This window comes from Mya arenaria, chromosome 4 (genome assembly GCF_026914265.1).
Source record: "Mya arenaria isolate MELC-2E11 chromosome 4, ASM2691426v1".
NCBI classification, from domain to species: Eukaryota; Metazoa; Mollusca; class Bivalvia; order Myida; family Myidae; genus Mya; species Mya arenaria.
The window spans coordinates 71,842,870-71,859,237 of record NC_069125.1 but is presented as its reverse complement, the minus strand read 5'-3'; the positions used below and the strand labels follow the sequence as shown (position 1 = coordinate 71,859,237).

Genomic DNA, 16,368 nt, shown 5'->3' with positions numbered 1-16,368 from the left:
GCCAGAGTGGCATCATTTAGATCCTGTTATGGTACAGTCATGCCATTAAGAAAATGCAAAAACAGTTTGTATATATGCCAATGCACTGATCACTCCGGGTACAAATTGTCCGTTGGCGGCCATTTTGGACGCCATCTTGAATTCCAAGATATGACCACCGATGCCAGAGTGGCATTATTTAGATTCTGTTATGGTGCAGTCATGCCATTAAGAAAATTCAAAAACATTTTGTATATATGCCAATGCACTGATCACTCCGGGTACAAATTGTCCGTTGGCGGCCATCTTGGACGCCATCTTGAATTCCAAGATATGCCCACCGATGCCAGAGTGGCATCATTTAGATTCTGTTATGGTGCAGTCATGCCAGTAAGAAAATGCAAAAACATTTTGTATATACGCCAATGCACGGTTCACTCCGGGTTCTGCTGGACTATTAGCTATGAGGTGACCATTTTTCTGGAAAAGATTACGAGTGGATTGAGATAAGGGAGGTTGAACTTTGGTTTCACCAAATGACTTTGGATTGGGTGTATTTGTCTGACACACAGTGCTTGCAAAAGGCAAATGACCAGAAGTAGCTTTGGACTGAACCTGTGAGGTAGGGGTTCTAATTTATTTATGATGGAAACCTTGTTGGACAATGAATAGTCATCGGCCAGACGAGCAGCTTCTTCCAAAAGTTTTAGTTGCTTCTCATCCAAGAATGACATAACATCTGAATGTACGCCACGCTTGAATTAATTAACTTACATAAGTTTTGTCAATTGTCTTAAACGAAAAGCATGTGCCAAATAACTGTTCTTTAACTCAAGCAAATTACACACGGATCTGGCCAATACCCTTCCCATTATTTCTGAATTTCTGCCGATTACATGTGCAGGGTGGTCAAATACATAGTAATAAAGAAGAGAAGTTGGAGTATGAACGCCATTACAAATTTGCAAAATCTGAGGTATATATTGATGGATAATGATAAAGGATATATGTTCTTCTATCTAACATACAATGCTACTGGGTATATTTTAATTATTTAACTAATTTCACTGCTAGATCAGTGCAGGCATAAGGGAGAAAAACGCACTGAATTATTTATGTATTGTATACATGTGTTGTATCTAAATTCCCTCCCCTGTAGTATATTATGTATATAATTATTATGCTATATTGTTCCAAGGATGTCAAACCCGGACTGCGTGGAGTTTTCCAGTTTATAGGAGTTTTACTTTCATATCCGTATTTTATACGTGTTTTTCTGCTAATATACCCAAAATATTACATACTCTTACATGAACTTATTTCGGAAAAAATGAACACGAGTGTACGACAAGTACAAACAGAAGCTCGTGTGAGCTTATTAACCGACTAAACATACAGTTTATAGTTTAAGAATTGTATAAGAGTTGCAATGGCAAAAAATAGTGGTGACTACAAATAATAATATTATACTTCTATAAAATTATACATTAGATTCATAAAAAAGTGTTTATGATAAAACGGACAGATTAAAAACAACAACCAAACAAACAAGAGCATTTTAGTAGCACAGCTATATGAAATATTTCTTAAATAAAATATATAAGAGGAGCATGCATGATATTAAAGTACCAATCAAAGATGACAATTAAAAAGAAAGAAAGAAAACAAATGTCAAAAGTGCTATTACAATTATTACAAAAATATTCAAAATATGGTTCATTCTAAAAAGGCCACGTTCTGGGTATAATGATATATACTAGATTGGCACAAACCATTGATTAATATACCATTGCAACACATATTGAGTTCTACTTACAACAGACGTGCGGAAACAAAATAAAGGCAAAACTAGTAAAGAATCCGTCGATTGCAAGTTTCAGCCAAACATAAACAACGACATGAATTAAGAACATACAGCAGTAGCATCTCAATCGTGCAAGAATAAGCAACTAGCTACATACAATTAATCACAAGATGATACACAATGGCACAAGAGGATGGACAATGAAACGCACATGATCACTATACAAGAACAACAAAGAAACAAACAAACAAAAGAAAAGGACGCACAGAGTGATAAAACCACATATCAAGATTCTAGAGCCATAGTATTCATTCTACGAACATGTAAGGTATGCATATTTGCTTTAACAAGTAATTCAGTGGAATTGGATGAATAATCATTATACACAAATATAATAGCTCTCTCCTGAATCTTCTCCATTTTCTTAGTATTTTCCTCAGTCCATAATTGCCAAGCTAGTGAACAGAAGTTTAAATTTGACAGTACAATAGTATAACATATAGTAAGCCTATTTAATCTATTTTGGTTGTGAACAATTCTCTTAAGAATGTTGACTTGCTGCGCAGCCTTCTTACAAATATTACCTTTGTAAGTATCCAACTTCAACTTCCACTTCTAACGGTTTGACAACTTCATGACAAGTGATATGTGTGCTTCCAAGATTGAAAACAGAAGACCTGCTGGTAGTTTTCTTGCCCACATCAATAACCTGAAATTTGTCAGTGTTGGCCTGCATACAGTTAAATTGGAACCAGTCAACAAGAATCATCTTGTCATCCTGTAGCACATTGACAAGTTCGTAAAACAGAGGAGAGTGGAAAGAGATGGTGTTATCATCTGCATAGTTAAATAGGGTGCAGCTATGAATAAAATAGAAAATAGCATTGATAAAAACATTTAAAAGCAATGGTCCCAAGGTAGATACTTGGGGAACACCCTTTTGAATGTCAGAACATGAACTAACTATATTTCCTATCTTATTGTTTTTTGTTTTCTATCAGTCAAGTAAGTCTCTAATAATTTGGTTGAGTTGTTAAACATTCCGAATGCAGTCAGTTTATGATGTAAAATATTATGAGGTAGGCAGTCAAATGCTTTAGACAAGTCCATGAGGTTGGCAGCAACAAATTAATTACTTTCTAGAGCAATTTAAGTTCCCTGTTTTCAACGAGTCTTAACAATGTAGCTTGGCAACAAAAATTCTGCTCTCATCCTGTAGCACATTGAAAAGTTCGTCGAACCGAAGAGAGTCGAGGGAGATGTTGTTATCATCTGTATAGTTGAAAAGGGTGCCTCTATGGATAAAATAGAAAACAGCATTGATAATACCAAAAAAGCAATGGGGACACCCTTTTTAATGTCAGCCCATGAACTAACTATATTTCCTATCTTAATTTGTTGTTTTTTATCAGATAAGTAAAAGCTTTATAATTTGGTTGAGTTGTCAGAAAATCCGTATACAGTCAGTTTACGGTGCAAAATTTTATGAGGTAGGCAGTCAAATGCTTTAGAAAAGTTCTTGAGGATGGCAGCAACAAATGCATTATTTTCTAAAGCAATTTAAGTTCCCTGTTTTCAATGAGTCTTAACAATGTAGTTTGGCAACCATGGTTCTTTCTAAAAGCACATAAAAATTCATGAAAATATTACTAAAGTATGCAGACAGTTGCTCACTTCATACTTTCTCAAATATTTTGGAAGGAATAGGCAAGATGTTGACCGGTCTGAAGTTATATTTATCCAGAGGGGTCTTTGTTCTTATAAATTGGAGTAATTTGTATGTGTTTAAGTTTTTCAGGGAAGATACCAGTACTTATGGATGTGTAAATGAGACAGGTCAAGTGTTGGACAATAGCCTCTTTACCAGCTCTCAACTGTTATCTTATCTACCTCAGTGGCCTTCTTCGAGTCAAATTTGTTATTTATTTTTTAAATGGTGTTATCATCTGTAGGTTTTAAAATCAAATTGTGGCAGAGCTATAGCATTTATCTTGTCTTGTATTTTAGACAAACTATGGCTATTACCAGAGTTAAAAACAAAATCATCTAATTATTTGAATTATTAAAAATCATTAAACATCTCTGCAACATCAATATTTAGTAACAATGTTTTCTTATTCATTTAACATGATTTTGTTTTGGTTGCCCTTCGATTATTTTTGGATAAGTAGGGTTTGGTAGTTCCTTTATACTCGATGTCTGAAAACTATACTGGCCACCAACTGTAGTCCTGTTTTAGTTGCGCTTCATAGAATACCCTTGTCAAATCGATATAATAGAAATAAACAAGATCAAGGAGTTTAAAGCTTGCACGTGTATTGTGCGCATCTGTGTTCTGTCGCAAACCACCGTGCCTCTGTTACTTATGAGTACGATTCTAGTGCTGAGACGGGGTTATTCATGAAAAGTATTATGATGAAGTCAAATATGAAAATAAGTGATAGAAGTGGGTGAATAATTGAAAAATGAAAGGATACTTATACAATGTGAAATAAAAAAATAAAAACAAATGTCTACATAGACAATAGACATGGCGACATATATACAAAATATGTTACGCACTAGTCAACTTCATGGTGCGCAGTTTTCAGAACAATCCGCGTAAATCTGTGGAGGAGTTCGCTCCACAAACTCACATATATATATTTAGAGTCGTTGAAGAGTTATGCGTTGTTATATTCAACTCTTCAACGACTTAGCCATTGTATACGAACGATATGAGGGCAATTAGAACCCTTGATGGCTGTAATGTGTACCAATATCTAAGAAAACCCCGTCTAAATCATTGTAGAAATTGTACTTCGCTCCATATTCGCAACGGCCGCTCGCTCGACTCTCTAACCAGCTGGCCGCCCGTGCGACAATATGTTTTCTATCGAATTTTAATTGCGGAGGTAAAATAATAGTTATAAAAGTGGTTTTCACTAATATCTCCCAATCCTCCCACCCCTACCCCCTCCAAAAAATAAATAAGAATTTGGGTAATATACGTAGGTACAAAGTAGATGATTTTCTCTCTATCACGAAATGTACTGATAAAGCCAAGATTAAAGTTGAAAACGAAAACAAAGATTAACTTTTTGCAAACTGTGACTGCTTATGAAGTTACGAATAATAAATCCTTTATTAAAACATGGCCCAGCGTGTTATAATGTATAATAATATTATACATAGAGTATTCAGTAAAAAAACATATATAATTGAAATCATCCCTTGGTAGCAAAATTATGTTTAAAAAACATGTAAGAGCTCAATTATATAAATTATATAAATTTCCTATTTTCGTTTTCTTTGTGACATTGTTTGCTAGTAACTGCGATGGGGACATACTGAGGTGATATTTTAAATTGATACTGATAAAATTGCCATTCTTATTTCCTATTGATTAAAAACAATTTGAAGGAGGTTTACCAACGTTTTATTAACATACATTTTTAAATGCTCCATTAAGTATGCTGCAGATGCATCTCGTAATGCCAAGGCTGGGCTGTTTGCAATATTTTGTATATTATTGTATGCTTCATCATAGTTTATATATTGTTTTGAAAAGTATAATAATAATAATAATAATAATAATAATAATAATAATAATAATAATAATAAAAATAATAATAATAATAATAACGATGATGATGATGATAATAAACAGTTCATAAATCATCTTTAAAGGTTTCCTACATATTTTTGAAAATAATGAAAACCGATGAAATCTATGAAATATTTTCATAAAAATATTGTTTTGTACAATATTTTTATTTTTTGATAAAGGCGTGTCACACGGTGTCTTACTTATGCTCATGTAATCATTATCATGTCAGGGCACATTACGTTGTTTATCAGTACAGATAGAGTATCAAAATCCAAAATATCATGTCATGTCATGTGTGCTTTGTGCATTGTTAGCAAAACATTTGCTTAAGCAATTACACATTTTTTCGCAGTATATTCAAATACTTTTTTATTGATAAGAGAACGTACGAATGTTTTAAAACGATATATATATATACAATTTATTTATCATGTCATGTCTTCATTGTTAAATATTACCAAAATGTTTACTTGTGTAACTTACATATTTCAACGCAGTATGTTCAAATCCTCTTTTTTTGATAATATACATATAAATACTTTAGCCTTGGTATTGTCAAGCCAGATTTTCAGCATGTTACTAGTAGTATAGGGGCTGTCGGATCTGCTTCTGCCAAACCCGGTGTTCATATACATAGTATCTTATTCAAGAAAACGTTTTTAATACATTTGGTAAAAAAGCACACACAAATTTTACATTATAACGATCCAGAATCTCTGCCAAATCATAAAATTATGGCACGCATAGTATAAAATTTCGCTTTGGACAAATATATTATAAACGAAAGCTGGTTGGTACCTAATGGTGTCTACAGATAATCTTAGGATCACTTTCATTCCTAGGACAGATTTTCAAGAGTGCATTACTACAGATGAAAATCTCTCCTAGGTACGAAACCGCTCCCAGGAATCTGTATGAGCCGGTTCAAAGGTATTAAGAGAGTATGTTCGTCTAACGTAGTATTGCTGTTAGAAATCTGTTATGAGTAAGAAGCAGATGCAAAATATAAACATATATTTTTGCAAATTTTCTTTTCATTAAGAAATAACTATTGCATTAAAAGCTGAAACAGCAAGAATCAATGCCTGAACAATGCATGGTATATTACGGAACACAGCATAACGTGACATTTTATAACATGAAATATGGATTGGTTTGTAATCAGTAACCAATACGAGACCTGGTGTACCACGTGCGTGAGTGATCCAATCAACGCTCGACTAGCTGTCCGCGTAGGTATATCGATTTACGGGAATGGCCGACAGAAAATCGCAGCTCTGATGCGCGCTGGAGTCCATCGACGAAAAATATTGATAAAAATTAGCGACATTTCCTGATAGACTTGGAAAATATTTATTAAGGATATTCAAATACATCAGGTATGTGCTTTTCATAGTTAATTGTTCACAAGAATCGAAAATTTAGCGAAAAAACAACAGAAAATAGTATTTTGTCAACGCAATAATGTTTTATGATTAAAGTAAATTGGAATCGATTTGTTCAGGTACAGAGAGAAAGATAAGAAGAAATCAATGTCTTAATTAGCTCACAGTCACATGTTGTCATTTTAAAAAAGCTTCAGTTTTGTCCACGCTTGTGGTGGGGTTCGCTCCAAAATACCCTGAACCCGACTGAATGCCTTAAAAATCTGGTTAACATTGTTCATCCGGCATTGTTTTAACTGGCACCTATAGCATGTCATTTTTATTCAGGGTTATTAGCATACTCTTCTGTGAAATAAATTAAACAACATTTAGTTTAAACAAAACAAAACGAACCGTATATTTTTATGTGTTTTGGTTGTTGTTGTTGGTTCAATCATGTAAAGCAGGATGTTGATAGTAAGAACATTGCATCTAAATTATTAAATGAAACTAATTGTATGTTGTTTTTTTATATAAATTAAGCATGTTTTGCCAAAGTATACTCCATTATGTATCGCATTCTCGCATATGCGTTGAAGATGTGGTAATCTGTAAGTGAGTTTGATTCATCGCTTAAACAAACCTCCGTTACCACATGTATATACACTTAAAGCAAGTATAATTAGAAAATAATTACAGTTATGTGAGGCTGCTCATAACCACTCGTTCAGGCTGTCAGCAGCCGTTGATTAGTGAGCTCTTCATCTTGGTGACACCACGTCCGACCTTTGTTATCTAGCAATTATAAACCAGGACCTAGCTGCTCTAAAATGAAACTAAAACATGAAATAATTGTAACTTGTTTATTCGTTTGTTTTTCTTAATTTCCTAGTGTGTGTTTTTTTTTCTCAACAATCAATACAAGGACAGTTGCGACAGTTTGTTTCCGTTCGATTGTGATAGTGAAACAAGGTAACAAAATGTGCGTTGGTTCACATGATTTAAATGAAGAATCCGAGTAAAATAAATAATAAGCACATGCATTTTACATCTCTGGATTGTCCATCATCTACTGGGCTTATCAGCTGGTGAAATTCACTCTACTCCGTCAAATCATCTTTAGAGATTTCTTGATTTTATGTAAAATCGAGATCCATTGACAGATATTTTAACGTGTGTCTATGTGGTATCAGTAGGTTATTATTTACAATACAAATATTCATGTTTCATACGTGACTTCAGCAGCTGAGTGCGGACGGAAACCATGTACTTGTAATACATGTCATAAACTGAAAATCGTTTTATTGTACACAAGTTATGTTTGTGTTTCTATTATTTATAAAAAAAATCAGTATTTACTGTATGCAAACATCACTGCCATTGTTCATAGCAGTTTTATGACCGAGTGTAAGTGCCAACACATGGCATCATTCAGTCCAAAGCTCAAAAGTCAATATATACTTCGTATATTTACCTTGCAGTAAAAATATTCATTAAGATGTTAATTGCAAGAGAACGTGTTAGACTATTTTTGATAGTTTAATCATATAGCAATGGTACGTGTGGTACTGTTCATATTTTAGTAAAAATATTGGTTCAACTTTAAATGGGTCTCTTTCAAATAATAAAAATCAATAAAATAGTCCCTGCTTAATTGCCGTAAAAAAAATTTTTCTGTAATTTAATAGTTTATCAAAACGCTGCTAAACGGTGTTTTGTGTTTCTTCTTGTGGCTCAGTGAATATGTTTAATGTATTTTTGCACTTCATTTACTTTCGATTTTCATATCGTAAAATCTCTAACAAACCATACCAAATTATTCGAGCTGTTTTGGCCCCGAAGCAGCAATGACAAGCTAGTATACAAATTGGATTGTACAGTACTGTTTGTACATAGATTTATTTCCTGATGTCTATACCAAACGATCTACTGATATCGAAGATAAAATTCTCACTGTTTGAAGATTCATATTTTTTTAAAGTCGTTCGAGGCTTTCATAACTGAGGAAGGAATGACCTATTATTATTCATCATATATATTTTGCTGTTTATGACATGGTATATTAAGTCGGCTATATTTTGCTGGTATATTTAGTCGGTCACATTTTGCTGGTATATTTAGTCGGCCATATTTTGCTGGTATATTTAGTTGGCCATATTTTGCTGGTATATTTAGTCGGCCATATTTTGCTGTTATATTTAGTCGGCCATATTTTGCTGGTATATTTAGTCAGCCATATTTTGCTGTTATATTTAGACGGTCACATTTTGCTGGTATATTTAGATGGACATACTTTGCTGGTATATTTAGTCGGCCATACATATTTTGCTGGTATATTTAGTCGGTCACATTTTGCTGGTATATTTATTTGGCCATATTTTGCTGGTATATTTAGATGGACATATTTTACTGGTATATTTAGTCGGCCATATTTTGCTGGTATATTTAGATGGACATATTTTGCTGGTATATGACATGGTATATTTACATGGACATAATTATTTTGCTGGTATATAACATGGTATATTAAGATGAAAAAAAATGCTGATCTAATATGACAGGGTATATTTAGATGGACATAATTTGCTGGTATATGCCGATGATATGGCATGGTATCAGCAAAGGTAGATTTTGAAGAGGCCACTTTAAATTGTAAATCCACTTATGGCCTATTAACTTACGGACTATTTGCCATAGAATTACAATGACATTCTCGATAATAGGCCATGAATATTTATGTACAAACTAATTGAACACTTGGGCTTATTGGTTTCGATCTTTTCGTGGCATGATAAATACCTCTGATCATCGGAGACACTGAACCATGTCGCAGTCACTTAATTCAACTTCGGTTGGCACACACACACTTTAACAAATCATTTCTGCACGAATGTGTACGTGTTTATAAGATCACTCTTGTATAGTTTGCAGATGTGAATGTTCTTCTCATATTATTCTACATGAAGGCAATCATCAAAGTTCCGAAGGTTTATAAGCAACTAATAAAGATAGAGGAGTCACTTTAATCATACTTTACCTGGATTCCTGAAAGACACGCACAACTGTCGATTTCGACGAAAACGTTCTTTTGATTACGGAAACATTCCAGCGAAATGAAACCCAGTTCCATGTAATGACTATAGACATATTTCCGCAGTCTCAGTTTGATTTTACGCTTATCAAAACGTTTTTGACATACATTGAGTCAATGCAGGATATTTAATTTGTTCATTTTTCTCTCTCTGTTTTTTAACGGTATGTGCTTGCGGGTATGTTTTCAAATGGACACTTGACTCTTAAATGGTAAAATGCTTCTTACATCAGACCAATGTGTTCACATTTAAAGACCGAATTTCCTTCTAAACAACATTAATACTTTTTTCGCCTGAGAAAACCGAGATGCGTGATCTGCATAACCAGGGTTTGATTGGCAGGAATCTCGAGTGAGGCTGACAGGCGGGCGGTATTAGGAGGGGGAGAATGTGATTACATCGTCCAGGGAAGCTCCACAGAGACACAATGAGATATTATCGCCAAATAATGACTACGCATTGATTTTTGTCAATGTTAGGTGCATTTATAATGGGATATCTAAGAGCATGCCTGCGCATATGTTTAAATTATGAATAACATCATATTTGCCCACTTGATGTGCATGATCGTTTATGGAACCATACATGACGTTGCTGTATCGAAGACTTGAGGAGATATTGTGAAAACACAATGCCACAAACCACCTCAGTGCTATTATAAGCCTTCACAATTGTCCACATGCGCTGGTATACGTTGAAAAGGCTGGAACAAAAAGCTCTTTGTATGCATTTGTACCAACAATGATTAATCATGTATCTTAAATTATGTTGAGGACAATTGATTCTCCTATATCTGTTCTAATGTTAGCACGATTCATCCGGCGGCTTTGAATGGGGTTCTAAAGAAATAAAAACGCTTACAATATATGTAAAAAGGTTTGTCAATTTGTCTTTCAAACGAGTGTTTTTGGCATTGGATGAAAAAACGCAATTAACATTATCCTTTTCAGTCAAATTGAGTCTCATTGTTAAACTATAAATGCATTTAAACAAATGCAAATAGTCCCTTCGAAACAGACTTTAAAAACATTCTATTGCAAAACAATGCAAACCGAGCCTTGTCTGGTACTAGAGCGATGCCAGTCATTCCCCGGTCGGCAGGGAATAATAAAGGAATTTTCTGGTTGATTAAAGTAGCGGAAAACTGATCCCGACATTGATAATGTCATGTGGGAAATGATGGAAAACAACTCATTTAAGCATGAGTGATGGTGCTGGCAGAACAACTTGTTCGGACAGCTTCATAAGGAAATAGGAAAGTTTGCATGGTGTCTTTTGAAAAAACAAATAAAGATTTTTTCAAACAAAATATACAACTGAAGATGAAACACATCATTTAGGTATGGCATGACTGTATTTCTCTATTGAATCCTCCCTGGGCTGATCTTTGCATACTTATCCACCTAGACGGTGACCATTTGTTCCAAGTATTCGGTAAACAATAGCATTCTTCCGATAAATTAGAGATAAACAATCAATCCGCCCTTATAAATAATCAAAGATGCACGAACGTTCAATATAATAGACCGCTGAATCTGAGAGCAGGTTCAGAATATATACACGCAATATAGGGAATGCATTTTGTGGCTAATGTAATTAAAAAACACACGAAAAACACGAATTCTAGGTTTGCGATAGCCGTTCAAGCAAAGTAAACCTCTAATCCATTTATCACTACTTACTAACAACGCTCTGTACATCAATTAATCATGTCGGAAACGATAACTACAAAAGTACCGGTTTGAAACATTGTGTTTACATAAATGTTACATTGCTTTCTCACGCTACGTTGTGTATATTTACAGGGTACGGAAAATGGCGAACGTTACGGATCTGGAAGAAGTGGTGAAGACCTGGGCGTGGACGGCCTTTGTGCGCACCCGCAGCGACCAGTATAAAAAACTGAAGCTGGACGACATTAGCATGGACGTCAACTGGGCTCGCGTCCGCTTCACACCGACCACGCCGGAGTACGCGGACAGCCGGATGGTGGACAGCCCGACCTCAAAGGTTGTGTTCACTTCGACGTTCGTGAACAATACTAATAAGGAGCAGGAGCACTCGTTCACCACGGAGCGGACCACCGTCTGCACCGCAACCACCAGCATTACTAAGGGCTACAGCAAGGGCTTCAACATGGAGCTCAAATTGGGGCTTCCGGAGGAAGTGGCGGCGGCAACTGTCGGCTTCGGGCGCGAGCTGAACGTGGAGAACACGGAGGAGCAAACTGTGGAGAAAACCATCTCGTGGTCTGTGAACAGCAACATCAGCGTGGCGGAGATGAGCAAGGCGATCGCCAGAATGGAAGTGAAGGAGAAGGAATACACCGGGGAGTTTAAGCTGACAGTGCGTGTAAAGGGTGTAGTTGTTGTGTCCATTTTGAACGTGCGAGATAACAACAGTTTCATCCACTCGTGTGAGGGAGACATATCGCAGATACTCGCGGACGCCAAGCGCGGCGGCTACACGATCAGCGGACGGGCGGCGGTGTTCGAGGTGGCAGGCAAGACCAAGTTCCGGTTTGGGGTGGAGCAGCAGGTCAGCCTTGACCAGGAACCGCTTTGATGTGGTTTTTACCACAAGCTGGTAAATGCTGTTATTCCACACGGTAAATGGTGTGGCTGATGTGTGATACTGAAAGTTTTAACTGTTTAATACGTTGTGTGCCTATACATTGTTTTGTAGACATTGACTTGACACTTATGCCATAAACCGCAGAGCACAGAGACAATACTTTTATGCTGTGATAATTTAAATCTACTAAAGGGACATAATCTACGCATGTGAAGCATACCGGTGTCTGTGAATTCTTACTGGGTTATTCCGTCTACATTTATAGACCACTTTCTTCTTTCTTGAAATTGGTGCAACATAATTCAATATATTTTTTGTAATCTTATATCAAACGATAAACTCGTTGATTTTTTTATTGATAAAATTGATATAATAGTATAAAATCATATACACTGCTAACAATTTAATACAGAAAGGGCAATTGATAAGGGTAAACTACTCGAATATAACAATGGATTCCAATACTTGAGTTGTCTCCTTTGAGAGAAGAACACTTAACATTTTATCAAGTTGAACGAATCATGTGTAAGCAAATATAAATCTGCTAATCAATAAAGAAGACAGACATAATGATGTGAATAAAAGACACATAAAATACAAAGCTACCTTGATATAGACATTCAGCAGTAACAGTACCACACCATTTCAACTTATGATAGAATAAACAAAGGTAATTAGTCAATAAAATGTCTATAAAAAAAGATGTGTTGATTGTTCAACCTAACCTATACACACTCGAGCTGAAAAAAATGAAAGATTATTATTACTAAACACAAACAAGTAATATACATTGCACATATTGTAAAATCACACAGGTAATTTAACTCGGAAATTGATATGAGAAAAAAAGAAACTTACTATGTTGAGTAACTGTATTTCTTTAACAAGTAACTGACAATTTGATCTTAAATATGTGTTTGAAATGGATTATTGCTAGTGTTTTCTAAAGAATATAAGCTTAAAAACATGTTCAAGAGAAAGCATTAATTAATCCATATGTCTTAATCCGTACTGTTTACATTTCACTTTTAACATTTTACAATAATTTTGAGGGTTATAAAATATCAAAATTTATTAGATAAACTCAGTAATAAACATCAACAATTGATTCAGAAAGTATAGAATATTTAAAAAAAAGACTACTGAAACATATCAGTCAAATATAAAATAATTAGCTCTATTAAAAATAACAATAATACAGATCATCATGTTTCCTGTATTGTGATTTCAAGGTAATCAAGACTAAATACAAATGTGATGACTCCAATTGGTCAGTTTTCAGGACTGTCATCCGGGGCTTGGTCAAGCCCGTTTCTCAGCATCACCGCCCACGAAGTCAGGTCACGCTTTACCATCTTCAGTATTATCATCCCCTTCTTGTACTTTTCAAATGGAAATATATATATATAGGATTTTACATGAGTTGCTAGTGTGATTCTATATAATGAACATATAAAACAAGTTTAGGAAAAGTTATAAAGGGTGCCTTTGGCGGTTATGTTATTATTCCGTATTAAGTTCCACAACATATTGTATTAAATGGCAAGGAATGTAAGATTCTTTTATAAAGATATAATTCAGTTTTTGTTAAAAAAAATGATACTAAATTAGTAGAGTAAAATGATGTCAATGTCAGCATATATTACTAATACACTAGTGGAATATAAGAAAATATGTAATGGTTTATTACACTTAAAGCAAGGAACGTCATGTGATAAAAAATGTTATGTATCAATTTTATTAGTTTTTAGAGAAAAACAGTAGACAAACAATAATTAGGATTTATTTTTGTATTATTAATTCTACAAATGTAAAAAAAAACTATTATGGTCACAAGCCAAATGACACCTGAAAATAGCCATTATAATATTTGACCTGCTCATTTAATGAATTAAGATTTACAATCAATAGATACAAGTGTTGACTAAGACTAAAGGATGCAAACCTCAACTGTGGACTTATCAGGGTCTATCTCTCCAGGTAGTTTGTTCACCTTGTAGAAATACTTGGTGGTCTTGCTGCCTGCAGTCACATCAGCTGATAGTTCCAAACTCCTTTAAAAGTCATTCACAGTTTAAACACAACTTAACTTTAAGTTAATCAAGAATAACCATAAACAACACTACAGTTAGTGTATGATATTTAAAGTTAAAAGAAATAACAGCGTTTAGATGCTATTACTTTTATACTTTTCAAAGATTTCTCTTACCAAAATAAATCAACAAGTAGTGTGGTTTTTGTATGCAATTTAGAGAAAGATTAAAGAATATTTATTTACACATTGTTTGTACAAGTGTTTAAAGGCATACAGGTTGATGTCAAAATTTATATATTTTTTTATAAATATGATGCATTTTCATACTTAGCTCATATGATTTGAATGACCAAAACAAACAAAGCATTTGATTATGGTACCGATATTTTTTATTAACCTTTATAAATTATTATTTTTTATTATTAGCTGTGTGGGCACAAATTACCAGTTAAAAAAAGCACCAAAATATTGATAATATTTTTTATCTGTACCCAAATCATATGCTCTCTTTATAACATGTATGTCTTTACATTTTATGCTATTATGAGTTTGTGATATAATTATCATTATTATTATTATTATACATGTATGTACAGTGTACAAGATATTTTACATTAAATGACTTACATGGACTCATATTTCACATCTGCATTTGACTTGCCAGCCTTCGGCTTTGGTTTGGCAAAGATCCCTGACTGAACTTGGAAGCCTGGAATCTCCATCTTAACTGTTGCTGTGGTCAGATCATCTGCCTCTTCAGTGTTCACTAAATATTACAGCAAAAACATTTACTGATGTGTCATAGAGATAACATAAGGATTACAAATTATTGGATGCCCTTATTGACTTAAATGTTGTTGTTTTTCATACTACTGTTTGCAAATGGACTAAGCATTTTAAGGTTTTGAAAGCATGAATGATCATGTTTTTAACGCTGCCAGAATCAAACAAGTGAATTTATATATTGTGAATCATTTATAGCCATTCAATCGAATCAGCAAATCAAAGAACTACCATCATCAGCATCTGTAAGTTTAAGTGCCTGAGGATAATATTTTGCTAAGTTCTTTTGCAAATAGATACTAAGTAGGACAATGTAAAGACTATGTTGCAATGATACCTGTTAAATTTCAAGAGCATCATGATCAATTGAAGTGATAGAAACGGATATAAATGTACACCTAAGTAACCCTGACAGTCATGACTTCATTGACTAGTATGGCAAAACAGTTTAAGGCACACCATGACATTTCAATTATTCAAATGCGTTTGACATGCTGTTGTATATACTATGGTAATGATCTGAACAAGTCAATAGACCTGTCAAAATATACAGGGAATTATATCAGGTATATTAAAACTGTTGTGTGCTCTCGTTGTATACATCTGTCATAACTCAACCTAATACTAAATTATGACGAAAAGACAGAAAAATGTTGAAAAGGCTATTTGCCGTGTTTTTAATATATTTCTGTATACTAATTAAAACAGTAATTTCTTGTTGATTGTCAAAATACCTGAAGAAGGAGTTTTCATTTCCGCATCTTCCGCCATCTTGAAAGGGAGCATACAACAGTTTTATCTGCATAACTGGTATTATCATTTTTATAATATATAATTATAATTTGCGCATCATAGCCTCTAAAGTTTCATTTATGTCATGAGAAATACGTAAGACAGATTCGATACAATACATGTACAATATGCAAGATCAACGCACATTGATAAACGAGTAGAAGCTGTTTATTTCAAAAGGCTAACATAAGGCTATGACAAATATAAGTAATTCCTCACACACCGTCGCCACATGTACTGTATTCGTTTAAGAAAAAGCAATATTATTCTTATTTTTTTTAATTTCAGGAAACGGTTTCGTCGTTTTCTCCACGCGTTGTCTTATTTAAAAAAAAAAAAAAAAAAATAAATACTTT

General features: G+C 34.1%; 2 protein-coding genes across 2 annotated transcripts; one reads left to right on the top strand and one right to left on the bottom strand.

Annotated features, from left to right (window-relative positions):
* The first annotated feature begins 6,592 nt into the window (after positions 1-6,592).
* On the top strand, positions 6,593-15,069 carry LOC128230528 (uncharacterized). Its single transcript, XM_052942870.1, has 2 exons — positions 6,593-6,751; positions 11,634-15,069. The coding sequence occupies exon 2, from the start codon at positions 11,644-11,646 to the stop codon at positions 12,391-12,393; it is 750 nt and encodes a 249-aa protein (XP_052798830.1). The 5' UTR covers positions 6,593-6,751; positions 11,634-11,643; the 3' UTR covers positions 12,394-15,069.
* LOC128230529 (uncharacterized) lies at positions 12,742-16,045 on the bottom strand. Its single transcript, XM_052942871.1, has 4 exons — positions 15,955-16,045; positions 15,065-15,203; positions 14,348-14,456; positions 12,742-13,784 (listed from the first exon to the last, which is right to left on the bottom strand). The coding sequence occupies exons 1-4, from the start codon at positions 16,004-16,006 to the stop codon at positions 13,674-13,676; spliced, it is 411 nt and encodes a 136-aa protein (XP_052798831.1). The 5' UTR covers positions 16,007-16,045; the 3' UTR covers positions 12,742-13,673.
* Between the last annotated feature and the right edge of the window lie 323 nt (positions 16,046-16,368).

Bases quoted from the DNA above. Each gene is read 5' to 3' on its own strand.
- LOC128230528 (XM_052942870.1), top strand. From the start codon at position 11,644: ATGGCGAACGTTACGGATCTGGAAGAAGTGGTGAAGACCTGGGCGTGG.
- LOC128230529 (XM_052942871.1), bottom strand. From the start codon at position 16,006: ATGCTCCCTTTCAAGATGGCGGAAGATGCGGAAATGAAAACTCCTTCT. The intron at 15,204-15,954 runs GTATTTTGACAA...TGTAATATTTAG, and splicing joins AATGAAAACTCCTTCTTCAG to TGAACACTGAAGAGGCAGAT. The intron at 14,457-15,064 runs GTAAGTCATTTA...TGACTTTTAAAG, and splicing joins GATGTGAAATATGAGTCCAT to GAGTTTGGAACTATCAGCTG.